Source organism: Engystomops pustulosus, chromosome 8, assembly GCF_040894005.1.
Source record: "Engystomops pustulosus chromosome 8, aEngPut4.maternal, whole genome shotgun sequence".
NCBI classification, from domain to species: domain Eukaryota; kingdom Metazoa; phylum Chordata; class Amphibia; order Anura; family Leptodactylidae; genus Engystomops; species Engystomops pustulosus.
The window spans coordinates 49,210,420-49,227,035 of record NC_092418.1 but is presented as its reverse complement, the minus strand read 5'-3'; the positions used below and the strand labels follow the sequence as shown (position 1 = coordinate 49,227,035).

Genomic DNA, 16,616 nt, shown 5'->3' with positions numbered 1-16,616 from the left:
ACTCTTCCTCTATGACGCAGCTGAAGTCGCCGGCCAACACCACTGCCCTAGTGGTGGCGAGTTGCGGCCTGAGGTTCTGGAAAAACTCCAGTCGCTCACCCCTGTCAGGGGAAGCGTACACGCTGATGAGCCGCACGGGCTCACCCGCCCAGGAGCCGTCCACGACCAGAAGTCGGCCGCAGACTAGCTCCTGGACGGAATCAAGCGTGAAAGCGCTCCCCCTGAGAAGGATGGCGGTACCAGCAGACCTGCAATCGCCCCCACCGGACCAGTAGGAAGGACCGTGACTCCAGCCCCTGGCCAGATGGTCGTAGGACCTAGAGGAGGGGATACCACATTCCTGTAACATGTAAACATCACACGGCTGGGAGGCAAGGTAAGTTAGTGCAGTCTGACAACGAAACTTATCTCTAATGCTTCTAACATTGATGGAAAAAACGGTTAGGTTAGCCATCATGAGGGAAGAAAAAGAGGGTTAGGTTGGGACGATACCGCCTTAGTTACCTGTCCGGTCGGGCGGCTTGCCTTCGTTCCGTCCGGAACCTTTTTGAGGTTCTCCAGCACCTCGTCCAGGTGCTGTTCCTCCGCGGTCAGGTCGGTGGAGCTGGAGAGGGGGCCGTGTTCCCTGAAACCGGCTTCCATCTCCTCGAAGAACTCCTCCTTGTCTGTTCGGCCGCCTGGGGCGGCTCCGCCGCCTCCTCCAGCGGTTTCTTGCTGGTGGAGTCGCTGACGGGGCTGTCCCTCTGTTTCCTCTTCCTTCGACTTGGCTCTGGGGAGACAGGGTTGGAGACAAGGGCCTGGGAGAGGAAGGGGAAGTTTGTCTCTGTCATGGCAAGAGGAGAGGTGGCGGGGGGGAGGTCATTAGTGCCGCCTCTCCAAAGGAGGTGGGGATGGACTGGGGCGGGAGGGTTGCCCTAGGGGCTGGTGACAGAATTTCTGAGATGCTGGCTAGGGGGAGGATGGCATTCTCAGCTGGGCAGAGGGGGGAGAAAGGGTTATGGGAGGTCAGGGAGGGCTGGGAGGTGGAAGGTGTCACCTTCTTTGTCTTACCAGACCTGGGTTTTGACGCCTCCGACTGCTTGTTCGCATTCTTTGACGCCTTCTTCCTGGGTTGAGGTGTCGACACAGCTGGCGTCCGAGCTTCAAAGCCCTTGGCCGGAGCCAGTGCGGCAACGTCTGCCCAGGTCCTTTTCCTCTCTGAACAATCCTTGTAAAGATGTCCAGCTAGTCCGCAGAGGTTACATGTTGTTCTCCTCGGGCAATCCTTAGAGACGTGACCCGTCGCCCGGCAGTTCTTGCACGCCTCCTCCTTGCAGGCCTTGATCACGTGCCCTTCTTGCCCGCATTTCCGGCAGGTCCGCGGCATGTCCGGGTAGAAAATCAGGCCGTAGGAGTTCCCCAGCGTGAAGGACTGGGGCAGGACTGGGGCAGGTGGTCGCCGTCCACTTACCCATCCAGAGGCCGTAGCAGTTCAGGATCTTGGCCGGTTCCTTCACCACTATGCAGTACCTCGAGAGGAGGGTGTTGATGTCGCTTCCGGAGGTTCCACATGGACACCATAATCTTCCTCTCTTCCCTCTGCAGCAAGCAGTTGCCGACAAAGTTGGAGAAGGGAGAGTCCGGGGCCGCCGCCTTGATCGCTTCCCAGTACCTTCTGCAGACGTTCACCGAGATGAACGTCACGTAGAAGAGTCCGGTGACCATGGCCTGGATTCCGAAGATGTCCGAGGCTTTCACCCCCTGGTCCAGCAGCATTTTCTTGCAGAACACTTCCTTGGTCATGTCCGGCACCCTTCCGTCTACCTCCTTCAGTCGCAGCGCCACCGTGTCCCTCATGTAGGGCGGGAGCTTGGGGGGCTCCTGGCTGGTTTGCTTAGCCGCTGGGGGCTGCTGCTGCTCAGAGGAGGAGGCTTCAGGGGTAGAAGCAGCTGCTGGGGCCTGGGGCTCCTCTTCCATCCTTTCTTCCTGGGTGTGCTTGATTTTCTTCTGTTTCTTTGTTCCGGTGGCTTTGCTTGAAGAGGCCATGGCTTCTGTCAGGCTTGCTCCGGAGGTGTGAAGAAGTTCCAGGGAGGCTTGCTTTGCTTGGCTTCCAAGAAGGGGGCGGAGCTATGCAAATCTTCCCAGCAGAGTTTCTTCTCTAGGCGCTTGTTCTTCTCCGGTTCTCTTCAGGTGCATCTAGATCTAAGCGAGTGCTAGCTCTGTGTTCTTAAAAGAACAACACTGCGCTTAATCTGCAGAAATCCTCCAGTCTTCAAAGGCGAAAGATTTTTGCGTTTTGAAGAAGAACCGGAGTTGGTGCCTCTTCTGGCGGTAGAGAAATATTTAGTGCCTCTGATTTGGTGTAGTTTATCTTGAAACTACTCAAGTGACCGTACCTTTCAAACTCATGGAGTAGGGCCTGGAGAGTGATTTGTGGTTGTGAGACGTATAGTAATAAATCGTCAGCATATAGAGCCGCCTTGTAATGTGTGTCTCCTGTGCATGCTCCATGGATGTTGGCGTTCTTTCTAATTGTTACTGCCAGATGCTCCATCACGATGGCGTACAACAAGGGGGATAATGGGCATCCCTGTCTAGTGCCATTGTTAATTAACAGAGGATCCGAAAGAGATCCATTAACCCTAACCCTGGTTGATGGACTGGTATAAAGAGCTGCTACTTTGCCCACAAAGCCCGGTCCTAGACCCATTTGCTTTAGTGCCTCATTCATAAACCCCCAGTGGACCCTATCAAATGCCTTCTCCGCATCAATAGACAGGAGGCATAGTGGGGTTTTAGATGTTTTGATGTGTGCCGGCATCTCCGGTCCCATCCTACTGCGCCTGACCTTCGCGCTCTTTTGCGCCATCTTGGTTGCACCACGTGGAGACCCTGAAGTGCCAGGTTTAGTGGGCATTAGAGGTTGTGTTCCCCGGCCCGGGTTAGGTGAATCCAGGATGGATCGTTCGGGCTGCGGGGCCTCCGGAGCACCTTGCCGCTCAGTGGTTCCCGCCTCCGATGTGGCCAAATCAATGAGGTCCGCCGGCAGTAGTTGCAGTGGAAGAGGGGCCTGTCATGTAGGTTGCGATGTGGCGAGACGCTGGCCGGGAGAGTGGGGTAGAAGCAGCCCTGGCACCTCTCCTTCTTAGCATTCATGCAGGAGGTAAGATTTGGGGTGATAAGGGTGTTTTTAATCCGGTTTCCATGCCCCTCCTATATTGATTTTTAATATTTGATTATTAAAAAAAATTGTCACGAGCGAGCACCTTATGAGCAAATTTTTTTATAAGCTTACGCCAAGCTTCTCCCTTTTTCCAGGATATTCCACCCATATGGAATATTTCAGGATCAGGGTGTCCAACGGTGGTCATCTCCGGTTCTGTGAAGCATCCATACAAAATCATTAAATGATAATGAAGGGGAGAGTCCCCTGTTTAACCCTAGGTGCCTGGGTTCAGGAGATGAAGTGTGCCTGCCTGTCGAATAGAAGCAGCTGCCTGAAAGACTTTCACTTTGTAGAAGTACATGCACCCCCTACATCCGTAGCTGAACCTGGGAAAGGGTGCTGTAATAAAAAAATTGGTAAAAAATTATTACTTATTAAAAAAAACTTTCATCTGAAAAAAGACACGCTTATCTTTTCACATTTTGTGGTCAATTATCAGAAAATGTATTAATATAAATTTTAAATTTAATATAAAGAAAAAAATGTTAATTAAACTATCCTAGCAAGTGAATGTCTCACATGTCATGATAAAAAATTAAATAAAAATTGTTATATGTAAAGCTTTTCCAAAGATATAATTTAAAGAAGTGGATAAAACGTCAGAAATATACCTGGCATTGAGGCACAAATGAACCTCAGTGAAGAAGGGTTAATAACTAAGCCTGTAAGACCTGTTTGAACCATATTAGAGATGGCTACAGAAAGAATTGTCACTAACTAAATGTGTTCTGGTTTGATATATATTTCATAACATAGTTATTGATTTCCTGATTTATTGTATATGTTTTTGTTTTAGGTGTGTTCAGAGCAACATTGTGCTACTAACGCAGGCATTTAGAAGAAAATTTGTTATACCAGACTTTATGTCCTTTACATCACACATCGATGAACTATATGAAAGTGCAAAGAAATTGTCAGGTGGAAAGGTACTGTATTTTGTTTTGCAACATTTTAATTTTATTTCTGTTGGTACATTATTATTTGTACATTTATGACTTTGATTAGTGTTTATCACTCATAGCAGAAAGAGATAATATTTCATGAATATGTTAACAGCTCTGCAAAATGAAGCATATCACCCATATGCAGGTGGTCCTAACTTTTGGAACCTAAGGTTGACTCACATCTAGTACTTATAGAAAATCTACCGTCACAATCAAACCTGATAGACTGCTGCCCTCTCCGCATGCATTCTTGCTCTCCTCCACACTATCCCTCCCCCTGCTCAATGCACATGACCGGAAGTGGGGGGGTGAGAGGTGACTGACACCAGCTGCAGCTGCCCCCTCTCGGGGGACTACTTGCCCCATGCTGTTGGGAGGGAGCCAGATAAATGTTAATTAAATAATTCAGCATGCTGTCAGTGCATCAGCGTAGTATAGGCTGTTGAAACCTGCCACCAGCTGAAAATGACATCATTGGTGACGGTTATGCTTTAATCCTGCATTGTACAGTGTTAATCTAGAGGAAGGCATAAAATCCCTACAAGGCTGTCCCTAAATTGGGTGAACTGGCATCAAATTCCTTCCCATCCCCAATATGGCAGTCAGAATAACTATGATGTTTTATTCCCATAAGATGTGATATTTTTGCTCTCCAGACAGGCATCCAGGTTCTCTTGAACATGTTTAACTCCTCTAGGAATGTCTGCACAGGGATACCCGGAGATACTAGGGAGAAGGGAGATGTGGTTCATTACTGCTTCTCCCTTCTCTGCTCCTCAAAGCATCATGCTGAATGAGTGCGATGCAAGGAGGAGCAGAGCTGGCATGATCGCTGGTTCCATATCTGAGAGAAAATAAAGTAAAATAAAAAAAAAAAGAGAAAATGTGCCCAAGGGGTCTTTTATAACCTCATGGGGGACATATAAAGTAAAAACGCACACACAAAAAAAATATTAATAAATATTCATAAAAATACATTGACATTTCCCCCATACAATAAATCCCCAGCTACAGTACAAAAAGCATTGCCACAAAATAGGGAATTCATTAACCTCTAAATGACCTGTCCCTTCTTTTGTTTTTTTGTTTTTTTTTATTTCCATTTTTCACTCTCCACCTTCAAAAATATATATACGGTATTTTTTTTTTCACGTAAAAAGCTGTGTGACTACTTGTTTTCTGCGTAACAGATTGTACTTCACAGTGACGATATTGAATATTCCATGCCGTGTACTGGGAAGCAGGAAAAAAATTACAAATACAGTCAAAATGGTGAAAAACCGCAGTTCTCTTGTGGGCTTGGAGTTTAAGGCTATCACTGTGCACCGCAGTGGGTTGGTAGAATCATGGGGATACCAAATTTGTATAGGTTTTATAATGTTTTCATACATTTCCAAAAATTAAAACCTCCTGTGCAAAAATGTATTTTTTTGATTTTTGTCATCTTCTGACGCTAATAAATTTTCCACCACATTCCCATGACAGCCCCCACCTGGAGGAAGCTCATTAAATCCTGTAGGGACAGGAAGTTACAAGAGGTTAAAAGGCTCATCCCTAGCACCCAACACCAGTGTTTTCCTGTCCCTATGGGGTATAGTTTGCAAGAGGTTCTCCGTGAACTTTTTTTTTATTTTTAAATTTGAAATTCAGCCTGCTCCCACAATTAGCTGTGTTGCCAGAAAGGGAAGGGGTGGAGCCTTACCATGGGAACGCCGAGTCCTCATTCAAAAGTGGTCCGTGGAGAGTATACACCGTGGCTCCAGTGCTTCCCCCTCTAAGACAAATGGCAGATGAAGCAACATACCTGTTCCAGGTCCACGTACCGGTAGAGCATATCTGTCTTGTTATCATAAATACTTGCTCAGGGAAAGGAACAAAAAGAACCTAAAGAGAGAGAACAAAAAACCTACTAAGAAACAATCTAAAAGATGTGGTTTATGCAATGCAAAAGTAGCAGAGGATTATAAAAAGATTTAATGTTCAGAATGCTTAACTAAAGTCCTTAAGGAGGAAAAATCCTCCCTAATAGACGAACTGAGACTTATGGGCCCTCCCCTTTGAAGATATTGCACAACTTAAAGACCCATTGGAACGAAAATCTGATGCTCTTTTTAAAAAAAGCATGGGAAACATCTTCTTTAAATATAAAAACAAATATAGCTTCCACATCTGTTGCCAGGGCCCTATTGTTTTGGCTTTCCGAATTAGAATCTCACCTGGTAAACAAAACCCCTAGGGCAGTGTTAGCGAACCTATGGCACGAGTGCCAGAGGTGGCACTCAGGGCCCTCTTTGTGGGCACCCAGGCAGCATTTCCCCAGCACAGGGTTCACCAGACATGACTTAAAGAATTCACCTGATGCCACTCTCAAAGCGTTATTTCAAAGCAATACATCCTTGGCTTCTTCGGATTGTAAATAGAGTGAGAAGAATGTATGGGTATGGGCAGTTTATTGATGGAGGTATTCATCCTATTGAATTTGTGGTACAACAGAGAGTTACTGCTTAACTTTCTGTGTTGGCACTTTGCAGTAAATACATGGGTTTTTGTTGTAATTTGGGCACTCGGTCTCGAAAAGGTTTGCCATCACTGCCCTAGGGAATACATTATAGAGTCTATGCCCCTCCTTAAATCCGCTTCTGCATTTCTAGCTGATGCCTCTGCTGAGGCCTTAAGATTCTCAGCTAAGGAAGCAGCCCTAGCCAATTTGGTTTGTAAATCTTTGTGGCATAAGCAATGGGGGGAAGGGGAGCAAACAAAACCCCATTCGGGGCAAGGGAAAGACTGGTAAATGGAGTTGCGCGAAAAGTGGAGCAGGTCAAGGTTACCTCTTTAACCACGACCAGAAACAGAAGAAATAATGACTGACAGGTGGAGGGGGGACTTTCTTATTTTGTAACCAAATGGGAGGAAATTTCCCTGAGTCCTTTGGGTTCTTTAGGTAATTCAATCAGGTTACAGGATAGAATGTCTCCACTTACCCCCCCCAAAAAAAAATTTCACCAAGAGTCAAAACTTCCAACTCTGGGACAACATTCAGCAGCTATGTACAGGAGTCTGAAAGAGGGAAAGGATTTTATTCCCCTCTATTCTATAAACTGCTCTTAATTGCCAGAACAGAGGCAGAGCTAAAGGCTCACTTACAGATCTCTCTGCTGCTTCTTCAAGATCTAGGCTGGATAATAAATCGAGAAAACTCCACAAAGGATGAAAAAGTTTCTAGGTGTAAGGTTAGATTCAGAAAAACTGAGTTCTTTTTTGCCCCAAGAAAAAGTTCTAAAATTGAAACAAGCTGTGAGTCTCTTTCAGAAAAATGTCTGTCTGCAACATCCGGACAGCCCTAAGTCTTCTAGGACTCTTGACATCCTATATCCGGTGCTTGGCCTCAGAAAGTCTCAGAATGGGACTTTTTCTCATATATTCTGAAAAAGTCCTGTGAGAAACACATACCTTATGGGAAAAAGCATAAGAGGAACAAGAAACAGCCAATGTGGCTAACTAGTCTTGTAAGGAAAGCAATAAGCGAGAAAGATAAGTCGTTTAAGGTGCTAAAACGGGAAGGTAGCGGTGAGGCATTCCAGGATTATAGAGAGAAAAATAAATCCTGTAAAAAGCAGATAAAGGCCGCAAAAATAGAGACTGAGAGAAATATTGCCAGGGAGAGCAAAAATAATCCCAAATTATTTTTCAAGTATATAAATGATAAGAAACTAAAAACAGAGAGTGTGGGTCCCCTTAGAAATAACATGGGGGTCATGGTGGAAGGAGATGAGGAAAGGGCCAATCTACTGAATGTCGCCTTCTCAACTGTCTTTACCCAGGAAAATCCCCTGGTGGAAGACACATTAAGGAATAATGTAAATTCTTTTTGGAACGTCAACAGTTTAACCCAGGAAGAGGTACGGCGCCGCCTCGCAACCACTAAGATAGATAAATCACTGGGGCCAGATGGCATACACTCCCGGGTTCTGCATGAACTATGTACCGTGATAGACAGACCGTTATTTTTAATATTTGAAGATTCACTGAGGACTGGTTATGTTCCACAGGACTGGCGCATAGCAAATGTGGTACCAGTATACAAAGAGGATCAAATAGCGATCCTGGAAACTACAGACCCGTGAGTCTAACTGCTGTGGTGGGGAAAATATTTGAGGGGTTTGTTAGAGATGCTATCCTCGAGTTTCTCACTGTGCACAGCCTTCTAACCCAGCGTCAGCATGGGTTTATGAGAGATCGGTCCTGTCAGACTAATCTGATTGGTTTCTACGATGAGGTAAGTTCAAGACTGGATCTGGGGGACGCTGTGGGTGTTGTATATCTGGACTTTTCAAAGGCATTTGACACCGTGCCGCATAAAAGGTTGGTATATAAAATGAGACTGCTGGGAATAGGGGAAAATCTGTGTATTTGGGTAAGTAGTTGGCTTAGTGATAGAAAACAGAGGGTTGTCATTAATGGCACATTCTCAGATTGGGTTGAGGTTACTAGTGGAGTGCCACAGGGGTCAGTATTGGGGCCACTTCTTTTTAATATTTTTATTAATGACCTTGTAGTGGGTTTACACAGTCAAGTTTCAATATTTGCAGATGATACTAAGCTTTGTAAAGTAATAAATACTGAGGCCGATAGTTTAGCATTACAGAGGGATTTGTGGAAGCTTGAGGAGTGGGCAGAGGAATGGTTGATGAGGTTTAATGTAGATAAATGTAAAGTTATGCACTTGGGCCATGGAAACAAATTATAATTATGTTCTAAACAGTCAATTACTTGGTAAAACTGGAGCTGAAAAGGACTTGGGGGTATTGGTGGATGGTAAACTTAATTTTAGTGACCAGAGCCAGGCGGCTGCTGCTAAAGCGAATAAAATAATGGGATGTATCAAGAGAGGAATAGATTCTCATGATAAAGACCCAGTTTTGCCCTTATACAAATCCCTGGTCAGACCACACATGGAATATTGTGTACACCAGTGTATAAAAAGGATATAGTAGAGCTGGAACGGGTGCAGAGGAGAGCAACCAGGATTATTAGGGGAATGGAGGGATTAGAATACACTGACAGATTACAAAATTTGGGATTATTCAGTTTAGAAGAAAAAAAAAAAAAAAAAGACATCTAAGGGGAGACCTCATTACAATGTACAAATACCTGAACGGACAGTACAAGGATCTCTCCAAAGATCTTTTTATACCTAGGCCTGTGACCAGGACAAGGGGGCATCCTCTACGCCTACAGGAGAGGCAATTCTACCATAGCCATAGACAAAGGTTCTTTACTGTAAGAGCAGTGAGACTATGAAACTCTCTGCCGCAGGAGGTTGTTATGGCGGACTCTATGTACATGTTCAAGCGAGGCCTGGATGCCTTTCTGCAGAGAAAGAATATCACAGGTTATGTGGATAAAACATTTTATTTAATTCTTAAAGGTTGGACTTGATGGACTTGCATCTTTTTCCAGCCTTATATACTATGATACTATGAATTATGCAAGCTTGGACAATCCGGATTTGGGACAAGAACCCACTACATCTGGATTACGGGGTAAAAATTCATCATCTAGTCAAGCATTTTTTGATTGAAAGAGCCTTTATTCACAGATACACAGTAAAACTTACAGACAGTGTGTGCCATGACGCAGCATGGGCTTTGTACAAAGCACACAATAAATTAAGATACACTCCTAGCACTATCCTAACACTATGGCAGAATAAGTGATACTCTAGCATACTAGCTCAGGCAAACAAAAAACACACATTTCTCAATAAAAACAACTAACCTGCAACAGGGGGTGGGAGGGGGGGAGGGAGGAGGGGAAGGGGGTAAGTTGTCACAGGCCCGAAGCTTTATTGAAAAATCACAGACACATGAGGGAGGTAGGGGGGAAGGAGAGGATGGTAAGTCCTCTTCTTCCTGGATGCCTCCTTCTGTGAGGAAAGAGGCAAAGTCCCATAACTCCCTAAATAAAGTCCACAAGAGAAAATGAAGAAGAAGCTTGTCAGTCCTCTTCTTCTAAGTCCACCCTGCTGTCAAGGGAGGCGTAGTCTCTGAGCTGGCTCAAGACTAGCCGGTGACAGTCCTGGATGGACAAAGTTTCTCTGTGGAGGGTGAGGCACCTCCTGGCGTACCACAGGACGTCTTTGAAGCAGTTCATAAGACGCCAGGCATCCTGGATGGCCCCCACCGTGTGGGTGCCTTGGAACAGGCCATAAAGTGCAGCGTGGCACGTCATGGTGTTCCTGGGCACAGAAAGAAGCAGTTCGTGATCCAGAGCTTTCAACAGGCCCCGAGCAAAGGGGCATTCCCAGAACAAGTGCAATGATGTCTCCTCCGCAAAGGGACACCGGGGGCAGTACTGGGTTTTGCTCAGGTTGCGGGCTGCCATAAATGACCGGGTGGGGAGGCCCCCCTGGATGGCCATCCATGACAGATCCTTGTGCCAGTTGTTAAGCCTTTCACACGACATGTTGGACCACACGGTGTCCATGGTGCTGGTGGTCAGCCCCGGAACACACTCCACAAGATCCTTGGCTCTGATGACTTTGTGGATAGTTTTAGGCTTCCACAAATCCGGCTTGAGTCCCTCCAGATGTTGATCCCTCACAAATTTCACCGCCCTGGCATAGTACCAGGGAGGATCCCAGTTGTAAGGGAAGGAGCTGTTCCACTTGTCCCAACCAAGCCCCCGCCACAGGGGAAGAAGGAAAAAGTGGGACATGGACTTTCCGGCAGAGTCCCTTGGTGTTCGCAGAGTTCGTCGGACCATGTCACACACAAAAGAAATCCAAAGCAAAGTGGGGATGTCGGGGATGCCCTTACCCCCCTTGCGAGGCTCCTTGTACATGACAGACCTTTTGACTCTGTCCATCTTTGAACCCCAAACAAACTTAAACACGGTCCTGGTAATGGTCTAGTCAAGCATTACCTCACCTAGTGGAGAAATTCCCAAAATCTAAGGAATGGGGTTTGGTGGAACCCCATTCCAGTTCTCCGTACCAACGCAAGTCTGAAGGGTTGGGGAGAAGTACTTCCAGGTCTGCATCCTCTGGGACAATGGGACGATCTCACTCGCTCCATGTCCTCAAATCACAGGGAGCTAAAAGCGATCCTAGAGACTCTCAAAACAGTCCACAAGTCCATAAAGGGCCAACATATCAGAATCCTCGCCGACAATACAACATACAACTGTTACATTCCTATCCGACCTGCCTATCCGCTCAGATCTTCAAGTGGGCAGAATCATAACTCCTTTTCCCTCTCGGCAATTCACCTCAGGGGTACAGAAAATGTAGAAGCATACTTCCTAAGCAGATTCATACTGGATCCAAACGAATGGTCTCTAAACTTGGAAACCTTCAAAGAAATCTGTTATCTTTGGGGGACTCCAGTATTGGATCGGTTTGCAACTCTCCAAAACAATTGTATAGAGTGGTCTCTATTGCTAGAGATCCGTTGGACTACCCTTTTGGTCCTGGAAAAAGACCCGGCGCACTCTGTTCCAGAAAAAAGGTTTTATTCTTCCAATATAAAAACCATTAAAATATATTATAAAAGCAAGACCCGGTTCGGATCCGGAGTGGATCCTTCTTCAGTTGCATTACATGTTTTCATTATGGATGTTCTATATATACACAACTTTTTGGCGCGTTCCCGGTAACGGAACGGGAAACGTCATACAGGGTGGTGAATAGAGAACTGATATAATCGATTTTGACAAAATGACTAATAAAAGAGTAAATAATACATCATATACACATAATTTTAAAAACTTCTATGGAATTAAACACCTTATCTATTGTATGAAGTAAAAAAATCTCTGGTACTGGAGTTGTCCCATGTGTATCGGTGCATCCCGTTTCTGATCCAGTACCAAGTGTAAGAAACTACTAAGATGGATGCCGCAGATTCGCGGGACTACATCTACGGAAGCCTGGAGGGGCCAAAAAGCTAATGTGTGCTCAGGAAGGCGGTACTCAGTGTCCGCTGTGATGACTATCGGAGGTGTATGGATTCTGTCTCTGCTGTACAGAAGGCTTGGTTCCTGTCAATTAATAGAAGATCTTTATTCTACAGGTAAGTATGGATGTTAAATTTACTGTGGTGGGATCGTTATAATTCAATGATAGATATGTGAAATAAGTATATGGTATTCAAGTCTATATTAGGATCGTTTCGGTGACCTCATTTAAACCTAGTGGTTTTAGTGTCTTAAGTTTAAACATCCAATAGATTTCTTTCCGTTTAAGGACTTCAAACCTATTTGATGTTTCTTTGTTAACATGGTCTATTGGAGTGATGTTATATTTGATGTCGTTCTTATGTTTGATTTCCATATGTCTAGATAAACTATGCTTATTATTTCTATGTTGGATATTGAACCTATGTTGATTCAGACGACAGTGGAGGGTTTGAGTGGTCCTTCCCACATACTGTTGGAGTGATGTTATATAAGGTGTTTAATTCCATAGAAGTTTTTAAAATTATGTGTATATGATGTATTATTTACTCTTTTATTTAGTCATTTTGTCAAAATCGATTATATCAGTTATCTATTCACCACCCTGTATGACGTTTCCCGTTCCGTTACCGGGAACGCGCCAAAAAGGTGTGTGTGTGTGTGTGTGTGTGTGTGTGTATATATATATAGAACATCCATAATGAAAACATGTAATGCAACTGAAGAAGGATCCACTCCGGATCCGAAACGCTTCTTGCTTTTATAATATATTTTAATGGTTTTTATATTGGAAGAATAAAACCTTTTTTTCTGGAACAGAGTGCGCCGGGTCTTTTTCCAGGACCAAAAGGGTAGTCCAACGGATCTCTAGCAATAGAGACCACTCTATACAATTGTTCCCATCAGCACCCATACCGAAGTGACTCCCGGAAGGCTGCATCCCGTTCCATTCCTCATCCTACATGCGATCATATGAGTTGTGCCATCAGCACAACACAGAAAGGTGAGTGCGCACTTAGCATATGCACCATTCCGTAAAACACTGAGAATTTCTACACATCGAGCGCCCCCGCTCTCTCCTCTTCTTCCTCCCTCTTGTTCTAACTCTCCAAAACAGGAAGACAACCCACTTCTTTTCTCTGGACCCCAGTGGGTCTCCATCAGGCCTAGACGCCTTCAGCCAATCATGGGGAATAGGTCTAGTCTACGCTTTTCTGCAGAAGTTGAGGACCGAAGGATCTCTATTGATCCATGTTGCCCCATTCTGGCCAAAAACAAGCTGGTTTTCGGTCTTCTTTTGTGTTATATGTCTCTCTTTACATGTTTATGGGGCTTATGGGCATTTTTATTTATTTTTATTGAATAACATTTTTTTTTTAACTTTTTTATTAGTTCCACCATGGGACATGAACAAGCAATCATCTGATTGCTTGTTTATGATAATACCCTGCAATACTGCTGTTTTGCAGGGTATTAGCTGTCACAGACATCATCTTACAGGCACTGCCTGTGGACAGCCCTGGGGTCCTGATTGGACCTCAGGGCTTCCATAGGAACGATCAACGTGGGGGGGGGGGCGATCATGGGGCATAGACCACTGGAAGGTAGTTTAAATGCCGCTGTCGTGCCAACAGCGGGTGTTTCACTGGGTACCGACATCCCAGTGTATCCTGATGCCGGCTCAGCTCAGGTCTCGATGTATGGGACGCTGAGCGCTAAGGGTTAGAGACAAATTAGAAGTAATTTTAAAAAACACAAACAAAAGAACATAGAACATGGAGACATTTCTCACAACATAAAATGACTATGTTAAATTAGTCACATACTAGAACAAGGTCTATATCAATACACCGTTTCAAAATCAAAATGATAAAATGTTCAAAGGAAAAAAGAGTCTTAGATAATAAGAGTGGCGATGCGTGGCTGCACATACCCCTGGGTTGAGGAACCAGTAAGCGAAAACAGCAAGCAAGAAAAGTTGTTTTTTTTTTTTTTTGTCCAGCTTCCAACGAAAGGAACAAGGAATGAAGTTAAAAGTCCACTTTTATTTGGAAAAAATGCATGGTAAAAGCATCATAGGACGTCCATGAGAGGAAAAAAACTGACGCGTTTCGGATGAAAACGTCCTTTGTTGTAGCCTAATCTATGGAACATGGTGCAGAGTGTTTAACCCCTTAAGGACGGAGGGTTTTCCGGCTCATTTCTCGCTCTCCAACTTCAAAAATCCATAACTTTTTCATTTTTCCGTGTACAGACCTGTGTGAGGGCTTATTTTGTGCGTAACAAATTTTACTTTCCCGTAATGTTATTTATTTTAACATGCCGTGTACTGCGAAGCTGAAAAAAAATTCCAAATGTGGAAAAATTGAAAAAAAACCGCACGTGCGTCACGTTCTTGTGGGCTCAGTTTTTACGACTTTCACTCTTCGCTCCAAATAACACGCCTACTTTATTCTTTGGTTCGGTGCGATCGCGGTGATACCAAATTTATATAGGTTTTATTGTGTTTTAATACATTTTCAAAAATTAAACGAATGTGTACAAAAAAGAAAAAAAAATTTTTGCCATCTTCTGACGCTAATAACTTTTTCATACTTTGGCGCACGGAAATGTGTGAGGGGTCATTTTTTGCGAAATGAGGCGACGTTTTCATTGCTACCATTTTGAGGTCTGTGCGACATTTTGATCATTTTTTATTTCATTTTTTATGTTATGTAAAAAGGTGTAAAAGTCGCATTTCGGACATTTGGGCGCCATTTCCCGCCTCGGAGGTCACCGCCGGCCGTAACCGTTTTTATATTTTGATAGATCGGGCATTTTGGGACGCGGCGATACCTAATATGTCTGTGATTTTTACTGTTTGTTATGTTTTATATCCGTTCTAGGGAAAGGGGGGTGATTTGAACTTTTAATATTTTATTAATTTTTTTTATTTTTTAAACTTTTTTTTTTCTTTTTTTTTTCACTATTTTTTAGACCATCTAGGGTACAATAACCCTAGATGATCAGATCGCTCCTACCATATACTGCAATACTACAGTATTGCAATATATGGCGTTTTTGCAGGTCTTACATTACAATGAGCCACTGGCTCATTGTAACGAACCTGCATAAACCATGTAGCCTCGTGTCAAGAGAAGACCCGAGGCTACCATGGTAACCGATCGCCGCCCCCCGATGACGTTCGGGGGCGTGGCGATCGAAAAAAAGATGGCGGCGCCCGCGCGCCGCCGTCTTTTAAACGCCGCCCGCGACTTTGCGGGCGGCGTTTAGAGGGTTAATAGCCGCGATCGGTGCAAACACCGACCGCGGTTATTAGCGGTGGGGGTTTTGTGCAAAATGCAAAAACCCCCACCTCTGTATGAAGAGGACTCAGCCCGTGAGCCCTCTTCATACTTCCCTTATACCTCTGCGCCGTAGAGCTACGGCGCAGAGCGTTAAGGAGTTAAGCATAGATGAAAAGTTCACATGATACAACAAGACGGAACTTTTCCGGTACACAAAACGCAAAAAAAAAAAATATATATATATATATATATATAACTTTTATTTTTTGCATGCTGATAAATTGTTCCCCTATGACTCTAATTTTTGGTCTATTAACTTGGGGCCCTGTTTGAAGGGATTTGCAATGCTCCCTAAGCCTTGCATATAAGCATCTAGTAGTTTTATCTATAAGCAGAAAAATCTGCTTAGACAAAAGATTACATATACTGCAAACTATAGTTCAGAATGGGTCCCTGAAAATGAAAGTATATTAGATAACACAACTACAAATCCGCAATCTGCTGCGTTTTGACACTTATCATCCCAAGAGTGTGAAGAAGGCTGTCCGTTATGGACAATTTCGTTATGAACAATGATGAAATGTCCTTTTAAAAGAGTGTACCCAAGGCCATTGGTTGGACAAGCATACCAAAGGGTATTATCGCTAAAACGTTCAGATCTCCTGAAGGGTTACCTTTTCTTCTGATTACAGCTCTAAGGCCCCAGAAATTTAAAGCGGCCATTCAAAGGAATTGGCAGATGGTCAACGAGGATCCCAATCTCAAAAATGTGGTAAGATGACCCCTAATTACAACCTTTAGACATACTACACCTGTTAAAGTGGTACAATGTAGATTACTTCCAAAATCGGGCAACTGGATGTAGGTGATCCCACTAGGCAGCCACATATGTGGAAGTTGCAACTGTAGCACTAACTTTATAAGAACGAGGCTTAGAGTAGTTAGTGGAATATTTCCCTGCAGATTTTTCTATACAGATAAAATGATTAGATGCCCTATATGTAAGGTGCTAATTGCATTGCAAATCTATTCTATGTCAGAAAATTCATTCTAGATTTGAAGACCTGAGGCTGTCCCGTTTTAACCCTTTTATTATAATGTGCGAATGAATGTACATGTAATGAACGAGGAGGAAAATCCCCATATACTGCCATATCGATCAGGCAACCTAGGGTTAAAAGTACCCTAGGGGATCTAGAAATAGTAATAATAAAAAATAGTTTA

At 44.2% G+C, this 16,616-nt stretch overlaps 1 protein-coding gene across 2 annotated transcripts in view; it reads left to right on the top strand.

Moving 5' to 3' along the window:
• The window catches only part of GLS (glutaminase), a 142,273-nt gene that overhangs the window by 22,048 nt on the left and 103,609 nt on the right, over nt 1-16,616 (top strand). For both annotated transcript variants that reach the window (XM_072120882.1, XM_072120883.1), the window contains exon 4: nt 4,002-4,131. In XM_072120882.1, coding sequence (XP_071976983.1) covers nt 4,002-4,131 — 130 coding nt within the window. The remainder of the gene's footprint in view (nt 1-4,001; nt 4,132-16,616) is intronic.